General features: G+C 43.6%; 1 protein-coding gene across 8 annotated transcripts in view; it reads right to left on the bottom strand.

Annotated features, from left to right (window-relative positions):
* The window catches only part of WNK1 (WNK lysine deficient protein kinase 1), a 2,404,646-nt gene that overhangs the window by 1,483,532 nt on the left and 896,217 nt on the right, over positions 1–24,897 (bottom strand). For all 8 annotated transcript variants that reach the window (XM_069628604.1, XM_069628602.1, XM_069628603.1 and 5 more), the window contains exon 7: positions 10,429–10,762. In XM_069628604.1, the coding sequence (XP_069484705.1) occupies positions 10,429–10,762 (334 nt within the window). The remainder of the gene's footprint in view (positions 1–10,428; positions 10,763–24,897) is intronic.

The raw sequence follows: 24,897 nt of genomic DNA, 5'->3' as shown, positions 1-24,897 counted from the left end.
GCTGCCCTGTGGAAGGTTTAAAAACATCGAAAATGTACTTTCCGGATGTGCAACCCCTCCCGTAATTCTTTCATTGAAAGAGTTTCCAGGTGTAAAAGCTGCACAGATCACCATTTCTCTTGCACACAAGTCCATTCTTTCCGCACCCATGCTCTTCATTTTGGCGGGCTCAAGGCACAGACCCTCAATGCTGATTTTTGTGCCCACTGGTGTTTATGTTGGCTTGCCACCTTCAAGATTCCTTCCCTGTTCCCCAGTCCTATGAGATGGCTTTACTGTGGAATAAAGCACTGTACAAGCAACAAAGCACGTTACTGCCTTATGGTATCAGTCAATACATAGTAATGGAACATAAGAGAAGGATGCAAGACAGTCATTGCAAACAGAACAGACAACCATCCCTTCTGTTCCCTTTTATTAAACATCCACCTCCACCTTTCACAATGAACTCTCCCTGCACAGGTAGCTTATGATAGATTACTAGTTATTACTATCCTCTGATAGCCTACTCCCAAGTAATTCATGTATCACTGAACTAAAATAAGGTCTAGCAGGACAGGACTCACAAGCAGCTCTTAATCACATTTTTGACATTTTGGCTCCTTGCCCAATCATACTGTACTAGTTTGACAACTCTTTTCTGTTACATGCTGCTACCAACTACATTCACCTTTATAAACAGTATATTCTTTTTTTATGTTTAAACAATGTTTTATTAAGAACATGAAGAATACAAGGTTTGAACAGTACTAAGATCATCATAGTATGGTGTGCATAGGCATTACAAAAGAAATATTATAGCAAGATGCCCATAAATAGTATGATTTAAAACACACAAATCGAGTGTAATGAAAATGAGGAAATAAGCACAAATGCAGTATGCTGCAGATTAGGATAAACTAGTAGTCATAAAAAGGTACTTATAATTGAGAAATTGAATACATAAAGTAGACAAAAAACAGGACTGACATGAACATTAGGAGGGGGGAAAAAGGGGGGGGGGAGCAAAAGTAAATGTGAAAACTAGTGTTATCTTTTCCAAATGCCTAAAACTAAACATTACTTAAAAAGTCTAGCAATTATTGCTATTTCAATTCATGTTTATGCAGTAGTTGTGGAGACTAGGCATTGCACTTCTCCATTCCATGAATATTGCAAACTGAATTCCACCATACTTGAAAAGAAACACTCCTGAGGTCTTTCCAATTGGAGGTAATAGTCTGAATAGAAATAACCAAAAGTAGATCAAACAGGTAACAATTATTCTTAATTATAGCGGGTTGGATACTTTTGCTTCCATGGAATAGAACTGTAAATGAAAACGCTGATAGAATCTTGAAAATGTGATTTAGAATTGACCACACCTGCTTCTAGAAACCTTTGGCATATATACAGTGAAACATAGTATGTTTAAAAGTTCCATGTTTGCAAAGACAACTCCAACATTTATCATCTTGGGATACGCATCTTTTAGAAAGCATTAATGCAGTGGTTTATACCCTATGATGAAAGAAGAACATTGTTTGAAGTAGGCTAGCTGAAACAATTGTCTTGGAAATATTGGACCATACACCGGGCCAAGCTTCTTTGGGAGTCATTGAGAGCGCAATCTTGATTCCACGCCTCTAGACACTTACCGAAAATGCACAGACGAGCTGGCTAAGTAGAACATGGCTGCCGTGAAATGAGGAATAGATAAATGAAGTAATCTTTGGGTGGAAAAGGTAGTTGCATTATTGATTAGAATATTGTAATTTTGCATAATAGCTTCCAAAAGTCTAGCATATTGCTGTAAAAGGAACAATGGTGCATCACATTTTGCTGTGAATTTGTCAAAGGTGAGAGGAATATCTTGATTAAACCGATGTCCCACATATTTAATGCCGAGAGAGAGCCATGGCCTCCAACACAGAGTTCTTGTATTGATTTTTATTAGGGCGTTCATCCAAATGTAATGGGAAATAAACAGATCTTTTAAGTTAACGGTAATAAATATAATCGAAGGTACCTAATCGAGAGATTAATACTTGTGGTATTAAAGCGTTTATTATTGTTTTTAATATAAGGGCAATCCATTAGGGTGTGAGGGGAGACCATCGTTCTCTCTTAATAGCATACCAATTAGGCATACCTGGAGATGTAGGGATAAACCACGACTGGACTTGTCTTAAAACAAAGGCTGAGTGGCAATTTTCAATATCTGGGAAACTTAATCCTCCTCCTGTTCTGGGCATTTTAAGCTTACACAATGATCTCCTTCGTTTATTTTTCCCCCAGAGAAATTTGAGGATACAGGTATCTAATGATTTAAAAAAGCAAACCGGAATATGGGTCGGAAGCATATATAGATAAAGTACAATTGGGGAAATCATTTTATCAGCTTTGAGTCTACCCCACCAGGATAAGAAAAGAGGGGACCAAGAAATGGTTAATTCTTCACTTTAGCTAGAATGTTGGCTGATTTAGATTTGATTATATTCTTCTCCGAGGACTGTCTGCCATCAAGGGCTAAAGCTGCATATGAATTGGGGGGAGTCCTGGATAACCTTAAGAATATTCATAAAGAGTCTGGTGTTCGCTGAGGATAATCTGCCTTTAGCGACACCTACCTGATCATTTTTTAATTAACTGTGGAAGATAGGGGCTAGGTCTATTGGAAAGAAGTTTAGCAAAGATCTTACAGTCGTTATTAAAGAGATGGGTCTATAGTTTTGAACCATTTCAGGGTCTTTATTGGGATTAAGGAATACAATAAGCATTGCTTGAGAGAAAGATCCTACTGCTTTCTCGTGTGCAGTAAATGAGGTTAAGAGTTCATTAAGTTTAGGGACTAATATCTTTGAAACTGGCAAAATAATCAATTGAAAAACCATCTGGGCCCAGGGCATTAACTTTCTTAGGACCATTAATGGCTTTGTGTACTTCAATAGATATGGGGGAGTCTAAAGTTTGCACGTTAGGATTTTCATAAGAATTACGATGTATAAGCTCAAGGAAGTTTGTAGCATCAGCATTATTGGGTACTGCATCTGAAGAATATAATTTCTGATAGAACTTTGAAAACACCTGCAGAATATCTTTATCTTTCATGACTCTTGCCATCCTGATCTGTGATAACAGTAACTTTTGCTTTGTCTTCCTTTGTCTTAAGATGGGACGCTAGAGCTTTCCCTGTTTTATTCAAGAATTGATAAATCTTGTATTTGTATTTCAAGAGATTGGTGCATGAATATTCAGTTGCTAAGTTATACTGTATCCTTAGCTTGATAATCTGAAGAAGAGGAGCTGCATTTGTCCGAATATAATCGGATTGTAAACATTTTATAAATTGAAGAATATCCTCAACCTCCTATTTAAGTTTTTTCTTCTATGCAGTGAATATCATATAATGTGGCCCCTTAATACTGCTTTATAGCAGTCTCAATTATTATGTACTGAAGTGTCTGCTGAGGAATTTACATCGAAGTAGTGAGTATGATGTTGATGAATATATTTCACAAATTGCTCATCTTTCAAGTTTGCAGGGATGAACCTCCATCTATTGTAATGAACATTTTGTGAACTAGATAATTTAAAGTGAACAGAGGCATGATCGCATAGTGAGATACTGTTTATTGTGGCCTCTAATAAATGATTAGCTAATGATTTAGATATGAAGACCTAATTGATTCTCGAAAAGGAGTTATGGGGAGGTGAATAAAAAGTGTAGTCTAGATCCAAAGGATGGGTAATCCGCCAAGAATCAATATGGCCCAATTCAGAAACGAAGTTGTGGAATTGCATATGAGATTTAGTAGATTTAAATCGTACATTGGACTTTGAATCAAGAAGAGGATCAAGAACCCTGTTGCAGTCACCACATACAATGAGGTTATTGGAGTGGAATTTTAGAGTTCTGTTTCTTAACTGAGTCCAAAAAGTAGGATCAGGATTTGTGGGACCATTAACATTTAAGATGGAGTATGCTGTGGAGTCAATAAGGAGTTTAACCAAGATCCATCTTCCCACATTATCAGTTTCTATGGATAACACTTTACAATGGAGATGTTTGTTAATGAGAATAATAACCCCATTCTTTTCCCCCCGATTGGCTGCACTCGAAAGCACATGGCCTACCCACAAACGTTTCAATTTATTAGCTTCTGTCTGCGAAAGCTGGGATTCCTGTTGACATGCTATTGAAGGCTTAGACCTATTTAGGTGCGATAGGATTTTCTGCTACTTAATGGGATTGTGTAGACCTTTAACATTCCATGTGGCAATATTAAGTGTCATGGATAGTGATTGCAGAAATATATACAAATGTATAGCTAGCAATGAGGCATTTGTTGTATGAACCATAAGGGAAAGAAACACAAGGAAGGGGGAATGACAAACAAAAAGGACATGGCATTTGTCAACTTCCATTAAAACCAACAAGTATGTAACAAAGTAGTGGTTAACCGGATACAGCCACTACAATCAATGTTCTTAAAAGTTCAATATGTGGTAGGGGTGGAAAACCAGATACAGACGGGTCTATCCTCCGCCCCATCCCGGCGATATGATAAAGTTAATAGAAAAAGGTAGTGCATATATTAACTTTAAGTAGATGTTGGTTTAGAGGTGTCCATCTCTTCTCTCCTGTGGCTTTGGATAGAGCTTAGTAAGTCCCCTGGATTCTGAAAGGTATAAGAGTGCCCGTTTAGGGTAACTTTTAGGGCTGCTGGGTGGATGATCCCATACTTGGCACTTCAGTTGCCTCGACGCTGGTCTAAACGCTACAAGCTCCTTTCTACTCGCTGTTGTGGCATTGGACAAGTTCTTGGTGCTCAACAGGGTCGAGTCCGTTTCAGGGCGCTCTGCAGATTCTGCGACAGAGTTCAAGACGGGAGACCGCTGCAGATATCAGGTGGCAGGCAGTTCGGCGATCGAGGCTGGACGGATGGCCGCAGGCTTGCCTACATGGCAGCTCGCGTCAGTAATCATCTCAGTGCTGTTTGGCGGGTCTGAAGTACTGGTCGAGGCATCTCAGACAATGTTAGTGACTGAAGCGTGACAGCAGTCAATGGTGCAGTCGGTTGCAGCTCGAGGGGCTCGAAAATGTCCTTTAAGGCTGACGCTGGTCGATTGTTGTTGATGATGATGCTTCTTCAGTGGGCTTGTGTCTTCCTTTAAGGCAGGTGGTCCAGAGCTGAGGAGAGTGTTGAAGGCACCGTCCTTGCTTTGGTTCACAGACACCGACACTTCCCACCTAGTAAGTTTGCTTGCAAAGCGTAGCAGGGCATGCTGTGTGCTGGCTGGGTACCGGTTCCGGAGCTGCTGGAAGGGTCCTCTGGGTTCAGTATTTCCCTCTGTTCCCTGGGAGATGTTAGGGGAGCGAGCTTGCTTCCCTCTTTGTAAATCCTGGCCTTCCTTCACTGACAAGCTGTAAGGCAGACTGTACCTTCAGCCAAAATCCAAATGAGTTATTCTTGTTACTTCTTGGAACGGCTTCAGATGACCTGCTAAAAGAGGGTCTCAAACCTCTTTTAAACCCAAATGGGCCCCAGTGATTGGTGTCGGCTAAGCCTACCTTAATGAACCAATCCTGGGTCCCCACCAACAATCTCCTGTATGCGTTAGGTCATAAGAGTGCTTTGCAACAGGAAAGGTAAAGGGGTGCAAACATGTACTACTAATTGCCACCCATCTTCTGGACTGTTGTCGATCAAAGGGCATCTGGTTAATTGAGCTCTCTGTGGTTGCTGATTAAAGCGGCAGGTCTCCCTTGAATCTGTGGGGAGAACAGACTGTCTCCATCAAATAACATACTCCTACCCTCTGAATGGGGTAACCCTGCAGGGGTTGCCTACTGTAAACACCTGTACCAGCCATGACAGGTCACTGCCCTTTATACTAAGGGGCGGGAGCTGGCTTCAGGTTGACACAAAGGCATATGAAAGGTGTTGGGGTTTTCCTGTCTTTTTAGCCTTGTGACCAGCCCTCTTGTGGGCCTGCTTAAATTAACTCACATCACTATGCGTAGCTGCCACAAACAGGGCCAACAACAGCTAGGGCAGATCCATGGAGCCTGTGTTACTTAATTAGGTTGGCCATGGCCGGAAGAAGGTTTTGCCCTCCCCCTTATGAGATGCCTTGATGTACTTCTCCTGGGTGTCACATTCCAACTAAAGGTGACTGAGGACTGCGCCTGTAGGCTGTGTCCACAGGTCTATGTGTATGTAGCGTGGTGAGCATAGGAAAATGTGTGCAGATTAGCCCCACACATTTTCCAGAGGTTGATCTACCATCATTCAATTTCATATAAAATGTCAAAAAAGCCCAGGTGAGAGAGCATGCGCACCCAGCGTGCGGATGGTCGAAACCTCACAGTAGGCTATGAACTTTAAGGCATTTTGTTCCAGACCTGGTTTGGAGAATACACGTAAGTTAGAGGATGGGTCAATCAGTTCTTTTTTTAAAGCATTCTACTCTAAAACAACCACTCTCACTTGGGCATCAACCCAGCATTGACTCTGCATGATTCGAGTCCTGTGTCCCACCTTAAAATGATTTTGCTTGGAGAACTAGGAAAATTTGAGATCTTAGTGCATGGAGGCAAGACATAGTCCACCATTTCTGGATTTACTGACCTACCTGAATACATTTTACATTGTGCTTCATTTTAGCCTTGGTCGATGTTGGCCCCCAATTGTGCTGATGGCCTGGTGTTTGGAGTTTCTGGATCAGATGAAACTAGGTCTTTAAAAGACAGATGGTTTGTCAGTAGGGAACAAAAGAGGACTAGCTATGTACAGAGACATCAAATAGGGCAGAAATGGGGTGACTCTTCCTTAAGTAGGGCAATGCTCATACATATGGGTAATGCAGCAGGGCACAAAAACATTTTGCTCCTGTGCTGAATAAAGAAAAGGGTGATGAAAAAATCACTTGCGACCATGCCCTAAATAAAATCTCAACTGCTGTTTCACTAGTAAAATCATAATTTTGATGACATAATGAAAGCAAAGTAGCCTGCATTGCCATTCTTTGATAGGGATCTCATTTGGGAAAGCCACACATGCTGAATTAACTCTGGTAATGGTAGCCTCAACTCCACCTGGATGGGGAACATATGGGCTCTTGTAACAAGTAAAAATGCGGAAAAGCAACACAGTAGGCAGCATGAATGTTTGTACTGAAGTATTTAACCAACTTGGAGAGTTTGCAAATGAAGAGACATTTTTCATGAAGGTTTCTTGCCAAAGCCGTTTCCAGAAACGGTCCTATGAACACAAGTCTTAGTTATAAAAATGTAATTCTTTACAGAAAACCTTCAGTAAACTAGAATCAGTGTATAGTGGCATGACATGAAGGTCACTGCACAACATGAGCCTGTATGCTAATGGGACCTTGTTAACCAATCATACAAATACACTCAGGCACTGCAAGGCAGGCAGTTATTCCTACGCAAAGAAAATGTGGTATACCAACAATAGTGTCCTCGAACTGAAAAAATGATCAAAGGGAACAGGAAAGAATTACAGAGCATTGCTCTTGTGAATTACCTACAGACTGAGAATAGTCCTTGATGCTCAGTCCTCCTCTCCTACTCCGAGATGAAAGCATATGTAGTGTTGGGTACTTTAACTCCAATGGAAACACTATAGGGCCTGTACAAACATTAGCTCCACAGTCAGACAAAAACGCGTATGCTTTACATGAAAAGCAGGCTTATTGTCAAATTTACAAATCAGACCCATACCAAAGAATGTGTGTGCTTAGTGTCAGTATCTGTGAGCTGCAAGTGAAAAGCCAATGAAGCTTTAGGATGTCCCTAAGGAATTCCTTGCATTGACCAGAAATGTATTTCCGATTTTAGAGGAGCAATTCTTCTCAGAAGCAGAACGGATCAAAGACATTGCAAATAGACAATCTCGAATGTTCGCTGTAATTGCTTGAAACCTGAAAATGGGACAACTTTCTTTCCAATCTGATACAGCTTTTCAAATAATGCCAGGTGGAGCTTTTCACACCTTGGCACTCTGGCTTTTAAATCGCTGTACGAAAACGTGATTATCCCTTAATATCGTACAATTACATTTCAGAGACTCAGTCAGTGCGTTTGTCATGTGGTTTTGCAAAAGGTGCATAGATGGATATCCACAGGCATGATAAATGTATCTAAAATCCAAACACCTTACAATGCATTTCCAGAGTGCGTTTCTGGATTAAGGACCAATCATTTTCAATCATTTCATAATTCAGAAAAACACATTTTGAAAGACTGCTAGATCAAGAATGGTGCAGACACAAGACTCATACATTCCTAAATAGGGAGTGGACAAGCACATATCAATACAACATCATTTCTTAAGTGATCCTTCAAGACATCCTGGGTATGAATGGAGCATTACCAACCAGGTTTGAAGGGGTTCAAAGCGCAACATACGAAAAGGGGTGCAAGCAGCCCAAGTGGCAGAATTGATTGGACAAAGCTGCACATGTTGTAATTGTAAATTGGTAAAGCGCTTATACACAAGTGAAGCGCATCAAGGCGAAAAGGGAACAAGGGAATAACAGTCATTTTTAGGCTGTGAAGTTTACAAATGATCCAACAAAATATGACTAGCATACTAGGCCTGACGGCATTACTACTAGTGGCATGACAGGAAGGAAGGCGAAAAGGGGAGGAAAGGGAGAGAACATACAATCCATAAACTACCGTACTAGACCAGCAACGTTACAGATAGTGCAAGTGCATGACAAAGTGAGGTGATCGGGGTGTATGGGGAGGGAGGAGAAGGAGAAGAACATACAGAAACAAAAAACTACTGTGCTAGGCCAGGCAAACTAGGCCTAGTGCACTCTAGGTAATGTAAGTGCGCAGACAGTAAGTGAAAGGGAGGGGGAGGGGAACAAGTGCACACAGTCAAACAGTGTCCTGGGTTAAGTGCAGAGAGGTTACCCTAGTCATGGAACGAATTCCAAAAGGACAGTAGTGGTGAGCCGAGTGCAGAGGCCCAGGGGAAAGTGCAAACACTGGCTGGGGCGCCTGGGACCTGTGAGGCTCTGTAGGTGCACCAGGCGACCAGTCAACAAAAACGGAGCAGAGTTAGGGTAGAGAAGGAGGAGGGAATAGGGAAGGTTATCAAGGGAGCGGGAGAGAGAAAGAGGAAGAGAAGAGGAAGGTCTTGAAGAGTTTCGGAACTTAAGGAGATCAGGCTCACGAAGGGTAGGGAATTTGCCCCACATGGAAGCACCAGCAGATAAATATCTACCCCCCAAACTCTGATTGGAAAAAACAACTCGCCCGCAGAGAAGAGGCTGAGTGGAGGGCTCTAGAAGGAGAGTATTTAGGGAGAGAGAGTTGTAGATAGTGCACGGCCCGGCCTGGCCCTGCCCTACAAAGTCTTGTGGACTATGGAGGGGGTCTTGAACTTGATCCTTGCAGCCACAGGGAGCCAGTGGAGGGATTTCAGCGCCAGAGATGCAGTCCCTGGGCTTGGGGTCAAGGATAAGTCTTGCGGTTATGTTCTGGATGAGTTGTAGAGGATGGAGAGTAGAAGTAGGCAGATTGAGAAGGAGACTGTTGCAGTAGTCTAGAGAGGACCAGGGCTCTGGAAATGGCAAACCTCTGGGGGAAAGTGAGAAAAGGTAGTATAGTATACCTCTGAGGAGGTTGGAGAAGGAAAGACAGCAACTGTCCCAGTTGGAAATTCACATGGAATCATAAAGATGACGCAGCAGGCTACAGGAATTGTATCGGGAGTGCAGAAGAGGCAAACTGAGAAAAAATGTTTTCGTTTCCAGTGCAACAAAGGAAAGCTCTGTGGGAAAAGACCCCTAGAATAGAAATAGGGAAGTCATGGAACTTTAATATCTTTGCAATGGTTAAGATAACCATGCATGATAGTCAAGAAGAAGTCCGATCAGACTAGCAATGGTTGTTAGAACATGCATCAGGACCTCCAGTGATGTGCAATGCTTCATTATTAAAGATGTGGTAGCTTTCTTTAGCACCCAAGACGCTTTTGCAAAGTGGAAGACATTAAGCTACAGGCTTACACAAAGTGCCTATAAATAAAGTTATTATGCACCGCTACAGTTAACACCTTGTCTTTCTATTAGTGTGTCAGATAGGCTTCTTACTACCCATAAATGAACTACCAAATACAACAAAGTAGTTACTTCTGACTGACAAAGTGCATTCATGTAATAACTGCAAAAACGGGGGAACACCGACTAGATACCCCAGTCTTGGTGGTGGACAAACTACAGCGAATTGTCCATTAGCCAGGTCAGACTAGGTGGTCAACCTATCTTTTTTACCATGACGCTCGCTTCAATCACTTGCCCAATCACCCAGTCATACTTGAAAGATCATATTAACAAGATCTAATGTGCTCCTTGTTGAAGCACTAATGGGAAGGTTATACTCCAGTTGAAAAGGTGCACTGAACTCACATGTAATGGATAGGTTAGGATGCTGATATTGCAGCTGTTGGTGTTGGTCAGCCTCTGGTTCCTCAAGCTCCACCTGTGATGAAACACCAGTAGAGGTAGCTGGATTTGTGCCAGCACTTGTGGCTGTGGTAGGCTGTGCTGGATTTGTTACTGCCTCAGGAGGACTTGATGGCTGTTCTAGCTGATCTTTATTGATCTCCTCTTGTTTCCTCTTCTCTTGCTCTTCCCTCACCAGTTGTCTCTGCTCTCGCTTGCGCTTGATTAAAGATACTCTGTCTCGAATTGCTTTAGCCATTGTTTTGTGATCTCCATCACAGACATACCCAGATTCCACCTGGAAAAAAGTATCAAAACCAAATGGTTAAGGCACAATTAATAAACTGTTACACTGTTTAAATGTATATATCCCCCCCCACTTAAGGTGACAATTGAACACTGTACATAGTCCAAAAAAGCTATAAAACACAAATTATGTAATCAAGAGGGGTAAACAAAAGAAAGACATTGATAGTCTTCAAAACTTGCTGCAGGACCAATGCTCTGTTCATCCTATTGAAGGGGAAAAGCATTTCAAACGTTTGGAAAGTATTTCAACTTGCTCACCCTATTGAACTAGTCTTTACTACATTTAAAACGGCACTGTTTAAATTGAAAGAGGAAGACACATGTGATGCAAGTACCTCTTGTACCGTCCCATACGTGGCGGTGGGAGATCATAAAACAGGTTAATAAACGTAGTGATCCCAGGGGCAAAGACAATAGCAGTATTCGCGACGGTTCCATGTGTTACTATCCCCGCAAAAATATCGCCATACAAAATATTGCCATATTTTTGTGCAATATTAAGGCATAGAACCTGCGAGGGACACCCCCACAATCCCTGCATTATTTTTAAAGCAGCAGGGGAAACCCCCACAAACCCCGCTCCCAAAAATGACCCCCCCAAAAATATTGCCTATGGCCGTTCCAGACGACCATATATGAGATACATTACTCACTGCAATCGTATTTCTGATGCTTGTATCTGCTTAGATTCACATGCTATGCATAGGCCGACATCTAGTGGAAGCTGCGGAGTATTACAGTTTGTTTTTTGAAACTCGAAGATGGGCGTCGACACAGGGCGTGCCAGTAATACTATCCCTAGTGTGACGTCCACTGTACCCATGATCCCTCACGCGTGTAGGACCTTCAGATTGTATTTTTTCTGACAAGAGGTAGCATGAGGAGTAGCGCGAGTACAGATTACCCAAGCAGATAGAAGATAAGACTACAAGCATCCATGCCCCTTCTCTCAGAGGGGAGGAATGGTGGGTCGCATGTGAATCTAAGCAGATACAAGCATCAGAAATACCATTACGGTGAGTAATGTATCTCTTCTGAGGCTTGTGGAATCTGCTTAGATCACATGCTGTGCATAGATTAGCGAGCAGTACCTGAAGAAGGAGGGGGGATGTGAGAAGGGTCATGAGCAAACAGATGTCTTAGAACTGCTTGCCCCACTTGGGTATCTGTCTCTGAATAAGTGTCAATGCAGTAGTGCTGAGTAAAAGTGTGAATAGTGCTCAAAGTAGCTGCTTTGCAAATGGTGTCAAGGGTACATTTGCAATGAAAGCCAGAGTGGCCACAATGCCTCTTGTAGAGTGGGCTCTTGGCGTAAAAGGCAAAGTTCTTTCAGAAAGGGAGTAACACAGTTGGATACAATTTGCAATCCACTTGGAGATGGAACCTTTAGAGACGCAATCTCCCTCTTTGCCTGTAGCTATGGAGACAAACAGTTGGTCTGTTTTTCTTAGTGGTCTGGTCTTCGCTACATAGTAGAAGACCGCTCTTCGCACATCTAGAGTTTGTAGTTTCACCTCAGCAGAGCTCGGGTTCTTGGAAGAAAGCTGGCAGCTCAATGGACTGGTTAACGTGGAATTTAGAAATAAACTTAGGTGAGAACCTAGAGTGTGTACGTAGAACCAGTTTATCCTTATGAACAGTAAAGAAAGTATCCTGCACTGAAAGAGCCTGAATTTCACTGACCCTTCTTATGGATGTAATGGCTACTAAGAAGGCAGTTTTATAGGACAGGTGTTTGAGACTGGCTTTATGCATGGGTTCAAATGGTGGGCCCATGAGCTTAGCAAGCACCACATAAGGTCCCAACCCGGTGGTGGGTTACAAATTGGAGGGTGGAGTCTCTTTACCCCTTCCATGAAGGTCTTCACCACTGGTACTTTCCACCCACCACAAAACCTTGCTGTGGGAAGTGGTGTAGGCAGATATCGCTGCCAGATGTACCTTCAGTGAGTTGAATACAAGACCTGCGTCCAGCAGGTGGAGCATGTAGGTGACAATATTGGAAGGAGTACAATCGACTGGGTTGAATTGTTTATTTGGCACCAGACAACAAATCTTTTCCATTTATCAAAGTAACAGTACCTTGTGTTCGGTTTCCTAGATTCCTTTAGGATATCCATACATCTGTGTGGTAAATTGAGATGTCCAAACTCTATGATCTCAGGAGCCAATTTGCCAGGTTCAGTGAGTTGGGTTGGGGGTGTACTGTTTGTCCTTGGTGCTGGGACAGTAGGTTGTGCCAGCACTGGAGTCTGATGTGTTCGCACACGGCTAGTCTGCGTGGGTGTGGGAACCACGGTTGCCTCGCCCACATGGGAGCAACTAGGATGAGCGTTGTCGATTCCCTGTGCATCTTGTTGACCACCTTCCTCATAAGAGGGGTTGGTGGAAAAGCGTAGGCAAACATCCCTGACCAGTCCATCCATAGTGCGTTCCCCTTGGAGTGTGGCTTTGGGAACCTGGATGCGAATCTTGGACATTATTTGTTTTCGCTTGTGGCAAATAGGTCTGTAGTGGGGAAAACCCACCGTGAGAAAATGTCTTCTACGACTTCTCTGTGTAGAGACCACTTGCGTTCTTGTGGGAGAGGATCTCTGCTCAAGGCGTCTGCTAGAGAATTGAGATCCCCTGGAACATGTTGCGATGACAGGTAAATGTTCCGTCTGAGTGCCCATATCCAAATTTTCTGGGCAAGCTTGGACAGATTTGGCGAACAAGTCCCTCCCTGCTTGTTTAGGTAGAACATCGCAGTTGTGCTGTCTGTTAGGATCTGCACTGACAGGTTTAGCAGGTGGGGCTCGAAAGCTCGAAGCACTCTGAATACTGCCAGAAGCTCTAGCAGATTGGTATGATTCTTGGCCAGTGAGTGAGACCATGGACCCTGAGCTGTGTAGTGAAGGAGGTGTGCTCCCCACCCTGATAGGGATGCGTCTGTAGTGACTACAGCCTGAACCTCCAGATCGTAAAAGGCTTTTCCCTTTGACAGGTTCTCTCTTGTCCACCAGTGAAGACTTTGTACCAGTGTTGGCTGACCACTTGCCTGAGACCACTGTTTCGCCAACCATTCTTGCATGGGACGCATGCGCAGTCGTGCGTGGGGGACCAGGTAAATACAAGACGCCATCATGCCTAGCAAACGCATCGCTTTGCATACCGTTATCTGGCGACGGGACTGATATTGAGGAATCTCCAGTAGTATGTTCTGAATTCTTTCCTCCGATGGAAAGGCCAGCCCCTCTTTGTTTAGTACAGCTCCTAGGAACTGTTTGGAGGTGCTTGGCATCAGGCTTCATTTTTTTCTCGTTTATGGAGAAACCCAAATCGAAGAGGAGGTTGATCGTTCTTTGAATGTTTGAACTGCAAAATGATGGGGTCTCCCCCGTGATGAGCCAGTCGCCCAGGTAAGGGCACACCGGGATTGCCTCCCTGCGTAGGTGTGCCGCCACCACCGTCAGAACCTTGGCGAATACCCTTGGAGCCGAGGCTATACCGAAGGGCAGCACCTTGAACTGGTAGTGCTGACTGTCTACCTTGAAGCGCAAGAATCTTCTGTGCGCTGGGAACATGGAAATATGAAAATAGGCATCTTTCATGTCCAGTGTTGCCATGTAATCCCCCTTTTTTAGGACGAGGATTACCTCTTGGAGAGTAGTCATGCAAAATGTTTGGGGCTTGACATACTTGTTTGCAGGGAGTAAGTCTAAGGCTGGGTGCATTGTTAGATCTTTTTTTGGCACAAGGAAGTAAGTTGAATAAATACCCTTGTTTACCTGTTTGCCCGGGACGAGTTTGATTGCGTCCTTTTCTAGAAGATTGACAATCTCCTCGAGGAGGATCTTCTGGTGGTCTAAGGAATGTACCTTTTGTCGTGGAGGGTGGTTTCGGGGACGCTTGAGCAGTTCTATGCAGTATCCTGCAGACACTGTAGACAGCACCCATCTGTCTGATGTGATCCCTTCCCACGCTTGGGTGAAGTTGGTAATGCGTCCCCCTACTGGAGATGCATGGGAAGGGACCCTGATCTCGGCATCACTGCTTTGCGGGAGGCGTGCTGCCTCTGCTGGGGCTGCCTCTACCTTTACCACGACCCCTTTTGTTACCCCTGTTGTAACTCTGGGTAGACTGCTGGTTGTTACTCCATGGTGTGCCCTGCCCCAGAGAATAGTTGGAGCCTCTTTGGGAATTTTGGCCGCGTGGGCGACGAAAATTGCCATTCCCTCTTTGATTAGGGGGTTTGTTGGTCAACTGTCCCAGGGATTTTAGAGTCTCATACTCATCTTTGGCATTTTTTAATGCGTCCTCTACCGCCTTGCCAAACAGTAGATCGGGCTCCACTGGCTCGTCTATTAGGGATGCTTGTGTCTCGGGTTTAAACTCTGACTGCCTTAACCAAGCATGCCTCTTAATAACAGTGCTCTCTGCTATTAGCCTGCCGGCGTAATCCGTGGCATCAAAGGTTACCTTAAGGATGCAACCGACAACAGCCCTCCCCTCCGACACAACCTGTGCCAACTGGCTTTTTAAAGGTTCCGGTGTGGAGTCTGAGTGCAGCCACTTGTTCCCACTGGTGGCAGTTGTAACTAGCCAGAAGAGTGGTGGAGTTGGCAATACTTGCCTGGTAGGCGGAAGTGGAGGCTACCTTCCTTCCCAACCCGTAGATCTTTTTGCTCTCCTTGTCGGGGGGAGCCTCAGACGATGATAGGGGCGTTCACGCCTTCTTTCGGGTATTAGTGACTACAATGGAGTCCAGTTTCAGTTGCTCCTTTATATACAGCGGGTCTGCTGGGCTGCCCTGAACAGCTTCTCGATCCTGGGGTTTACTGCCCTGGTGAAGTTGGGATTGAGAAGGGAAGGATCAATCCTCCTTTGTATAGATTTGAGAATAGGGATGGCCTGGGCAATGGGTCTCTTTTCTCCCACTAGTTCCTCGGCAAAGTCTCTTTCCTCCTGAGCTCCCCGAGTATCTATGCAGAAGTGTTCTGCCACTCTGGATAAAACCTCATTTAGGAGAGGTTGGTTGTCAACTGGAGAGTCGGTAACCGGACGTTCCTTGTCTACTGGGGAGTCTACTCTGTAGACTTCTGGGTTATCTTCGTCGTCCTCTTGGTCCTCATCATCCCCATAGTAGTCCACCCAAGTTTGGTCATCCAACGTTGCCAATTCTGGATCCTCATCCTGTAGTGATCCTCATTATACTGAGTGTATGGCTGTACATAGAAAGGGTCAGAAGACTGACTTTGCGTTGGTGCCTGAACTCTACGTTTCTTACCAGGGGGTTGCTGGTCCCTAGACCCTGACGGAGTAGCCCCGTCTGGGGTATAAGAAAGGAAGTGCTCTGGATTCTTGGCATAGAAGTCTGCTAAGGATGACATTCTAGACATAACTCTGTCTTTGTCCTCACTGGACCATAGTTTTGAACTGGGAATTACCCTCTCTTGGGGGAGTTTCCCTGCAATATTCTGACTGGACCTATGGGCTTGTGCACTTGGAACTGTGTTCAGGTATCTGTGGTGTAGAAGGCGGCTGAGAAGGCTTCTCCTGCTGGTTCCCCCCCTCCCCGTGAGTGAAAGAGTGCTTCCCTGGGGTTTTCACCTTTTCTGAGCTTTTCGACGTCTGGCGTCGAGCTTCAGAGGTAGTGTCCCTTTCCGTAGATTGAGTACGTGGGGGAACGGGCGCAGGCATTGAGCGTCTGCTGACGCCTACTCCTGGAGTGCGGCCTGGGGATGGAGATCAGCTTCAGACGATCGAACCTCCATTACTTTAGTAAGTGAGGCACTCTTGCCAACAGTGGATGGTTGCCTGGTGTCATGCGGCGATCTTGATTGAGAAAGCCCAGAGGACACCAATTCGGTGGACCGTTCTCTGTGTGCCTCTTTCCGAGAACTCGACATGCGAGTAGAGTCCCGGTTGGACTTCGAGTGTTTAGAGGAAGTGGTGTGGGTAGCGCTCGTGTCGCCGCGTGTTTTCCCCATAGCTGCCCTGACGGACAACCTTCCGAGGTTGGGGACTTGCACTTGGCTGTCTTTCGACGCCACGTTGCCCTCGCCGTCCGATAGTACGGCGTCGCTGCCATCACTGAAAGCGCCCTCTGCTTCCATGGCCTCTTGTTGCCTGGCGTGGTGGGCCCAATGTTTGATCGAACGGTCTTAGCCTTGAACCGGCTACACACTCTGCAATTCGCCTCGGGGTGGTCCCTCGGCAAGCAGACGTTACAGGTAGCGTGTGTCAACCCAAGGGTACTTGCAGTTGCACTTGGGGCAAAATTGGAAAGGGGTACCCTCCATAAACACCCTGTGGCAGCGGGCTAGTGTGTAGGAATATATATATATGAAAATATATGTGAGTGAAGAGTATGTACCACCCCCCCCACTCTCCCTACTTGTACAGGGCCGAGGCCAGAGGCCTTCCGAGGCCCAAAGTCCGTTGTGTAGCTCGACGGTAGTTTTCTTCTCCCGTCTGGCATCGAGCTTCGGATTCCAATTTGTCTCGACGTGGGTAATGAAGAAAAATGGGTAAATGTATATCATTTAGCAAAATTATGCTAAAGCCAGGGAACTCCGTGGGATGCTTCTGACAAGTATGATGGGAAAAAAACCAATCTGAGGTCGTGTGAGGGATCATGGGTACATTGGACGTCACACTAGGGATAGTATTACTGGCACGCCCTGTGTCGACACCCATTTTTGAGTTTCGAAAAACAAACGAATACTCCGCAGCTTCCACTAGATGTCGGCCTATGCATAGCATGTGATCTGAGCAGATTCCACAAGCCTCAGAAATGGCGATATTTTTGGTGGGGATAATATGTAGCGATACCTTTGGAACAATAACAGGAAAACTATCCAGCAACTGACAGGATTGCGGTAAGCAAAGAAATATCATGGCACCAGTACGTTTGAGGTATTTGACTCAGTCTGGCTTTTGTGGACCATCCACCCAAAATGTAAAGTCACCAACAAGCACAGGTGGCGTGCACTTAAAACCCCATGAGGCAAGTAAATTGAAATCTCTTACAGGAAAGGCATCTAATGGGGCGGGTGGTAGATCACACACCAAGGTTACTGTTAATTTAGACGTTAACTCCTAAAATTCAACAGACCAGAGGGGCACAAGGGTAGAGGGAGGTTTAGAACTTGGAAACTTTAAAGTGGTTTTGAAAAACAACTACCAGACCCTCGTGCCTCGTCTATGTAGACGATCAAGGACTAGAAATTCTCTAGGACATACAAGGGAATTGTGTGGAGCAGTCATCCATGATCCAATTCTCATTAAAAAGAAAATAGTTGCTGTCACGCTTGTCCTCTGAAATACAGGAGGTATTGGCCATGGCCACAGTTAATCAAGCATTGACCAACCCACATAGTAGATGAGTCTACAGATTGTAATGGTGGGGCACAAAGGCCATCAAGGTGGTGCTTCTCATAATTAGGATTACTAACACCATGCTAGATGTAGGGAGGAGGTGAATTCATAATGTGCAACAAAATGTGGAACAGAGTATTAGAAAAGAAAGTACTCATTCCACTATAGAGATAAATCAGTGCTTCTCTCTAACAAAAAGTTGAGGCAGCTTAATTGTTACCTCTCAGTAAACATTAACTACGTAAGTGCACAAGATAAAAAGGAAATTTGAGTTAGTAGGAATTCTACAGCAATACTCAAGATAGAGAGGAGGAATGATGGGCTGTGCAAGCAGCCAAAGGGGCACTAGGTAGCGTTTCTCACTGCACAAACCTACCCAACAAGCACCTATGCAACATTTAAGTCATGCATCACCGTTTGATGACATTTTCAACCAATGTGCCACAAGGATATTAGGGAGATACAGCCATACAGGACTAATGATTTGAATACATCCTCTGAAACAATGTAGGAACAGGCACCCAAAAAAGGTCAATAACTGTGCTAAATAAACTTCAATTCTCTACATAAGTTTCATTAAAAATGTTAATGGTGTACAACATGAAATGATTAAGTTTATAGTTGGAGCCTGAAGATAAGTTAGTCTGACTGTGGGGCATAATGCAATTCTCATCTTTAAAAAAAAAAAATGTTTTAAAATCGTAGTGTTTACTTTCATTGGATGTATGAAATTCATCATAACTTGGTAACGATGTTGTCCCACCATCAGACAGCATACTGTATTGGTGCTGTGTGTATAACTACAACAGAATAAGGAAGCTTAATTGTAGCTTTGATGTAAGAGCTAGGGCAACGGTACAAAGGGCTACTTTCTGGACATCGGATGGACAATGGCCATCATCTAGGGATAGTACAGTCTTGATTGTGTGCTAGTCATGGCAATGAAAATGGGCACACCATCTGGGAGGGGATGTGAGCAACAACTCCCCATTTGACGTACAATCGGCATATGGATGGTAGCATTGGGCTGAATTGATGAGTGCTCAGTGTTGAAGCATAGTCAACAAATTCACTGCACTCCGCACAGGAGCAACAAGTTAGAAGATGTGATGGCACGTGGCAGCAGCATCTCAGTAGTGATCCTCATGTATTCAGAGGAACAGCAAAGGGGGATTACAGGGTGAATGACACTGGATCAACGGAGTAATACAAGGAAGGATTTCAAAGAAATGCAAGTAATAGAAGTAAAATATACATTTAAGTTTAATAGTGCATTCATAACCAAATCAAATGACCCAGTATACTTGGGTTTTATAAAATGTATAGTTGGCTTTAAGAGTGCAAAAAAGTGATAAGCAGGCTATTTAGTGGCAGTCTGGTATTGGTGGTTAGTAAGGCTCTTAATACTAGTTTAGGAAGCGGCTGACAGTGAGGAAATCCTGTTGAATAAAGGTGAGACTAGAAGGCGGGTCAGAGATCAGATGTTGTACCAAACACCAGGGTGGAGGTCGTCTGCTACATCACACACTGGTAATCGAAAGTCAGGTAGGACATCTGCGGAAAATCTTGGATATGTTGCAGAAGTTGGAGGATAAGGTGGAAAACCCAGGAAAATGTAGTTTTACACCTCCACTGACATTTTCATCAGGTCCAGGGGAATAGAAATGGAGAAAAAAAAGTTATTTGGGCATCATATATAATGCTGTATGTGGCTCTAATTATACCATAGGTGGGAATATCTCCATGCTAATGTATGGTTACAAAAGATGTAAGGACAAACTGTTTTGAAACTTTGTCACCGCTTAACAAAGATGAGAAAAAAAGGTCAAAACAAACATAAGTTTATCAGGAAATTAAACTGACCGTGTAGTCCCAAGGTTGGCAGTGCTGGAAACAAATTTCAAATGAGAATACAAAAGTGTAGCGGCAATTTATGGTTTAGTAAACTCATGTTATTTCACAAATCAACTGGAAGACATGTATGCCTTATTGCAGCATCAGTAAAGAGAGAGGAACTTCAGTTAAAATGTTTGGGAGTTGGGAGCACTAGAATTGTACAACTACTATGCCCGATTGGTATTGTTGAGCGTGCCCTGCTGCTTGTACTGGTGTCTCTTAAAACAATGCCCCACTGTCCTAGTCTGGGAAATTAGGAGAAGAGTTGGAAACCCCTAACGGTTGAGTTAGGTACTAAAAAGTTTATTTAGAACTTGATGATAGTAAATTGCATCTATTAAGGGGTCAGAAGCAAAGTGTCATTATGAGTGTACCAGGTGTATTTTATTTGTGTAGCCGATACGTGTTTCGACCCTCGGGGGTCATTTTCAAGGCGATTTAAAGTTACTTGGAAAGTGATAATCCTAGGTCTCATCTGACATTCTCCCCACCTCCTTCATGTGTTGATACCATGTTATTCTTTAAATGGGCTGAAATAACAAGATATGCATTTATATGCGAATGATCTTCTCCAGCACCTCACATAAGTCGGGAAATTGGTGTAGAAATATTGGTGAAATTATTACTTGTGCTTTTGCTAAGGTTAAAAGGGGATGTCTCATTGCTTAATACTTCATCAGCATTATTTATCATTATATGGCAAAATACCAAAATAATAAAATAACAGGACTGTTTTTAGATTTTACAACATCAACATATCTTATTAAAGCTGGGTCAGATTGCAATATGCAAGTGAAAACCGCATACAAGGCTGTGTGCAATGCCATTGTTATAGGCAACATAAATGTCACATGCTCTTCTTTGCATTTGATTACCAACTCAGTTTCTTGCACCTATCTAAAATCGTTCTGGAACCGTTGCAAACATTCTTTGCTCTTTTTCCTTAGGCTTAGAAGGTTTTTAAATATTCAAAGTTCCAGTAAGTCTTGGTTTTGCTTCTTAGCAGCCTATCGCATCATCATCTGGAGCTTTGTCTCTTGCTTCACTGTCAACGGGTACCAGAGGGGTAGGGGTGTCTCCTTTGCACAGCTTTTATGTCATTTTGATACAGCCAGGCTCTTCTTCCTACAAGTTTTACTGCAGTGGGAGTAACCCCCTCTACTAGGTCCTCAAAGCAGGGCTTTTAAAAGTGCGCAGAACGCTTCTCAAAAGCACTTGTTCCCCTGGATATAAGCTAGGCTGTTTCAGCATGTCACTAGGATCAACTGTTTAGCTGTCTTATCAATCTTCTTCGACCCTTCCCTCCGATTTTTGATCTGTTGAGAATTAAAGAAACACCAGCAGTCATATTTGTTAAATAATCCTGCATCTCATCACCTAGTGTTTTTGCTACACTGTGGACATCAGTTTCTAATTGAGTAGGAAGAGCAAAAGGTAATCTCATATGGCATCCAGTCACCAACCCATGAGGAGTCAAGTGGTGATCTGAGTCAGGCTTATTTCTGAGTGCAAATAATGCAAGGGGGGGCAGTGAAGCCATCCCTTCCTCAAAGTAATCTTGATTTTGGCTATCCTTTCTTTAAAAAGCCCATTTAATCTCTTGCATATAACATTCACCTGTGGGTGATAGGCAGATGAAAATGGATGCTTTATAACTAATAAAAGAGTGACCTGTTCAAATGGTTAATTTACAAAATGTGGCCCATTATCAGACCGTAGGACTTCGCACACACCCCATCTAGGAAACACCTCATGTACGAGAAACTTGGCAGCACATGCAGCGTTGGGGTGCGTACATGGACCTGCCTCATTACATCTAGATAAGGGACATACTACCACTTGCATATACCTATATACGTTACATGTTTGTAACATATCCACGTAATCTATATGTAGATGCTGAAAAGGACCATTAGGTCTGGGGATTGCTTCTTTCACTGTTCTCAAAGTGTGACATGCTGTGAACTTCTGTCACACAATGCAGTTCACAATAAACTGGGCCACGTGTTCTAATAAATTTAGCAAGAACCAGTCTCATGCAATTGTGGCAGCAAGATTTCCTATAGTTGTGTGTGCAGGCAGTGCTGCTGCTCCAGCCCAACCTTCAATAAATTCTAGAGGCATAACTGGCTTTCAAGTGCTGTCCTGTCTCCAAAAAGCCTCAGTGGGGGATAAAGAACAACCCCTGTCTCTTCCATAAATCATGTTCTTGTGGTACTCGACCTTGTAACTCAAGTAACTGTACAATGGATAACATTAAAACCTTCCTACACCATCATACATCGTCCTGACATTTGCTTAACACTTTCTACTTCAAAATCAGAAATGTTTGGGAAATATGGCGCACTTTTGGCTTCGTCTGTGGCTTCGTTACCACGAGAAATCAGGTCTGCCCTCTTAATATAGGCTGCACACTTCACCAGGGCGATAGCCAATGGGAGCTTTAATGCCTTAATAGGTTTACCAAATAGACAAGCATGTTGCACTGGTCTGCAGTCTGCGTGGAGGAAGCCTCTCCTTTTCCAACGTGACAATCCTGCATGTACGGTTGACGTCACATAGGCGGAGTCAGAGTACACTGTCACTAGGATCAGTACAGACGCTCAGATCTGGCGATGCCGTATTTCAAATTGCATTGTTGATTGTAGGCCTCTCTCCCAATACACAGGACACTCATGTGACTGGTCGACTCACATCTAGAGAGCATCACTGTGGAGTAAGACAGATCACTGGCTAATTACTGTGGAGTCATACTGTGATTAGGGGGCTCACACCTCATTAGATGACACAGTGACTGTCAGTTACGCCCATTAGGACAATTCAGTAGTTACTAGCTACCCTTCCTAACCTCACATAGTTGGCTCACCATAGTGAACCTCGTGCAGGGAAAAGCACATTAAGAACAGCCACCATTAACACCCAAAGATATAACCCTAACAAACCCCTCCTACCTTAAGACAGCGACTGAACAAACCAGCAATACCAGCAGACAGGACCGCAGACAGAGACCAAACTTGCAGCAGACAATTCCCTACAACCAGTACTACACCACAAGACAGCCAGACCAAAGCAAAAAAGGAAAAGCTCAGCATCAACTAACAAAATAAATAAAGCAGCTCAAGCTCAAAATACTGCACAGACGACCTGAACAGTGGGAAAGAAAAAGAGCAGAAAGAACAAACACACCGGAACAGCACCAAAGACTCACAACTGCAGAACACACTCCCACAGACAGGAACGACAACCGAACCAACTCAGAGAGAAGAGACAAAACCCTCTACTTAACACCATACCTCGAAAACAACCGGTCACCAGAACGAACCAATCCAAAGTGCGATTCAGCAACAGCAGACAACCAAACACATTCACGTAGAAGAACGAACAACACAAGAAATAAAAACATAACCGACGCAATAACACCTTACATCACCAAAACAAGAGGAACTTCCACTCGACACCCACCAATCTTGGAAGAAGAACGTGATGAAAACAAAAAAGCAAGACTGAACCTAGAAGAACTTTTCAATGACACAGACACACCTGTACCAACACCTCAACTACAGATCGACCTGAAAGGAAACCTCAACACTGATCAGAAGACTAGTCCAATAATAAAGCTCAAACCAAACTACACCTATGAACTCCACTGCAACCTAATAAACGCAAGATCCATGTCAAAACACTCAGAGATCTTTCACCTTCTCTATGACAACGACATCGACATCCTATTCATCACAGAAACATGGCTGGACAACTATAAAATCATACTCCAAAGCTGCCTCCCAACCGACTTCAAGTGCTTTCAAGTAAACAGTAAAAATAAAAATGGAGGAGGCCTCGCAATAGCAATCAAAGGACACCTGAAAATAAAAACAGACGAACCGCTCAACATCATCAACTGTGAAACCATGGTCACACACCTATCATCAAGCCCAAAAACCAACATCACTTTCATCCTGGTGTACAGACCACCGACATACGATGCAACCTTCGTCGATAACTTCATAGAAGCCATCACCAACATAGCCATCAAGCACAAACATCTAATTATCCTGGGGGACTTCAACATCTGGTTTGTAGAAAGTCATGCCAAATCCCAAAACTAATTGATTGGACAAATTACAGCCATGAAACTACAAATGAATGTCAAAGGGGCAATACACTCGGCAGGACACATCCTCAACGCTATTTTAGCCAAAGAAAAACTTACCACAGCACCACCGATACAAATACTGTGGAGCGACCATTTCATCATCCCATTCATGATCAACTACCAACTCAAGTCTGCATACAGCCCTCCAAACTCACAACCACCACAAAAATAAACTGAAAAACCATCAAAGAAAGCAACCTATTCGAACAACTGGAGATGACCCAACCCTCAACTACAGAACTAGTGCTGGCTGATCTAGACGGGAAAGCAGAGCTACTTCTCAAATGGATCGCTGATACAATTGAAAAAAATCACCCCATAAAAAAAGGGCAATGGCAAAATGGTTCACCCCACTACTAAGCACCATGAAAAAGGAAAACAAGAAGATGGATCTGGAATGGAGGAAAGAATACCACCTAGACAAGAAAATACTGTTTGAGAAACCAATCCATGCATACAAGAAGGAAATATAAAAGATGAAGAGAAGGCATGATGACAGAATCACCAATGCCTCCAACACACAAAGAAATGTTCAACATCATTAGAGAAATGAGAAACCCACCAGGCTGCAACACCCCAACCTCCTCAGAGAAACTTTGCAACAACTTTGCAGACCACTTCAAGAACAGAATCAATGACATCCGACAAATCATACAAAACAGACCAACCATAACATTCAACCAACCGGACCTAACAGAGCCACAGCACAAACT

Source organism: Ambystoma mexicanum, chromosome 12, assembly GCF_040938575.1.
Source record: "Ambystoma mexicanum isolate Mex_15411 chromosome 12, UKY_AmexF1_1, whole genome shotgun sequence".
Lineage (NCBI taxonomy): Eukaryota > Metazoa > Chordata > Amphibia > Caudata > Ambystomatidae > Ambystoma > Ambystoma mexicanum.
This window is presented reverse-complemented; position numbering and strand designations above follow the sequence as displayed.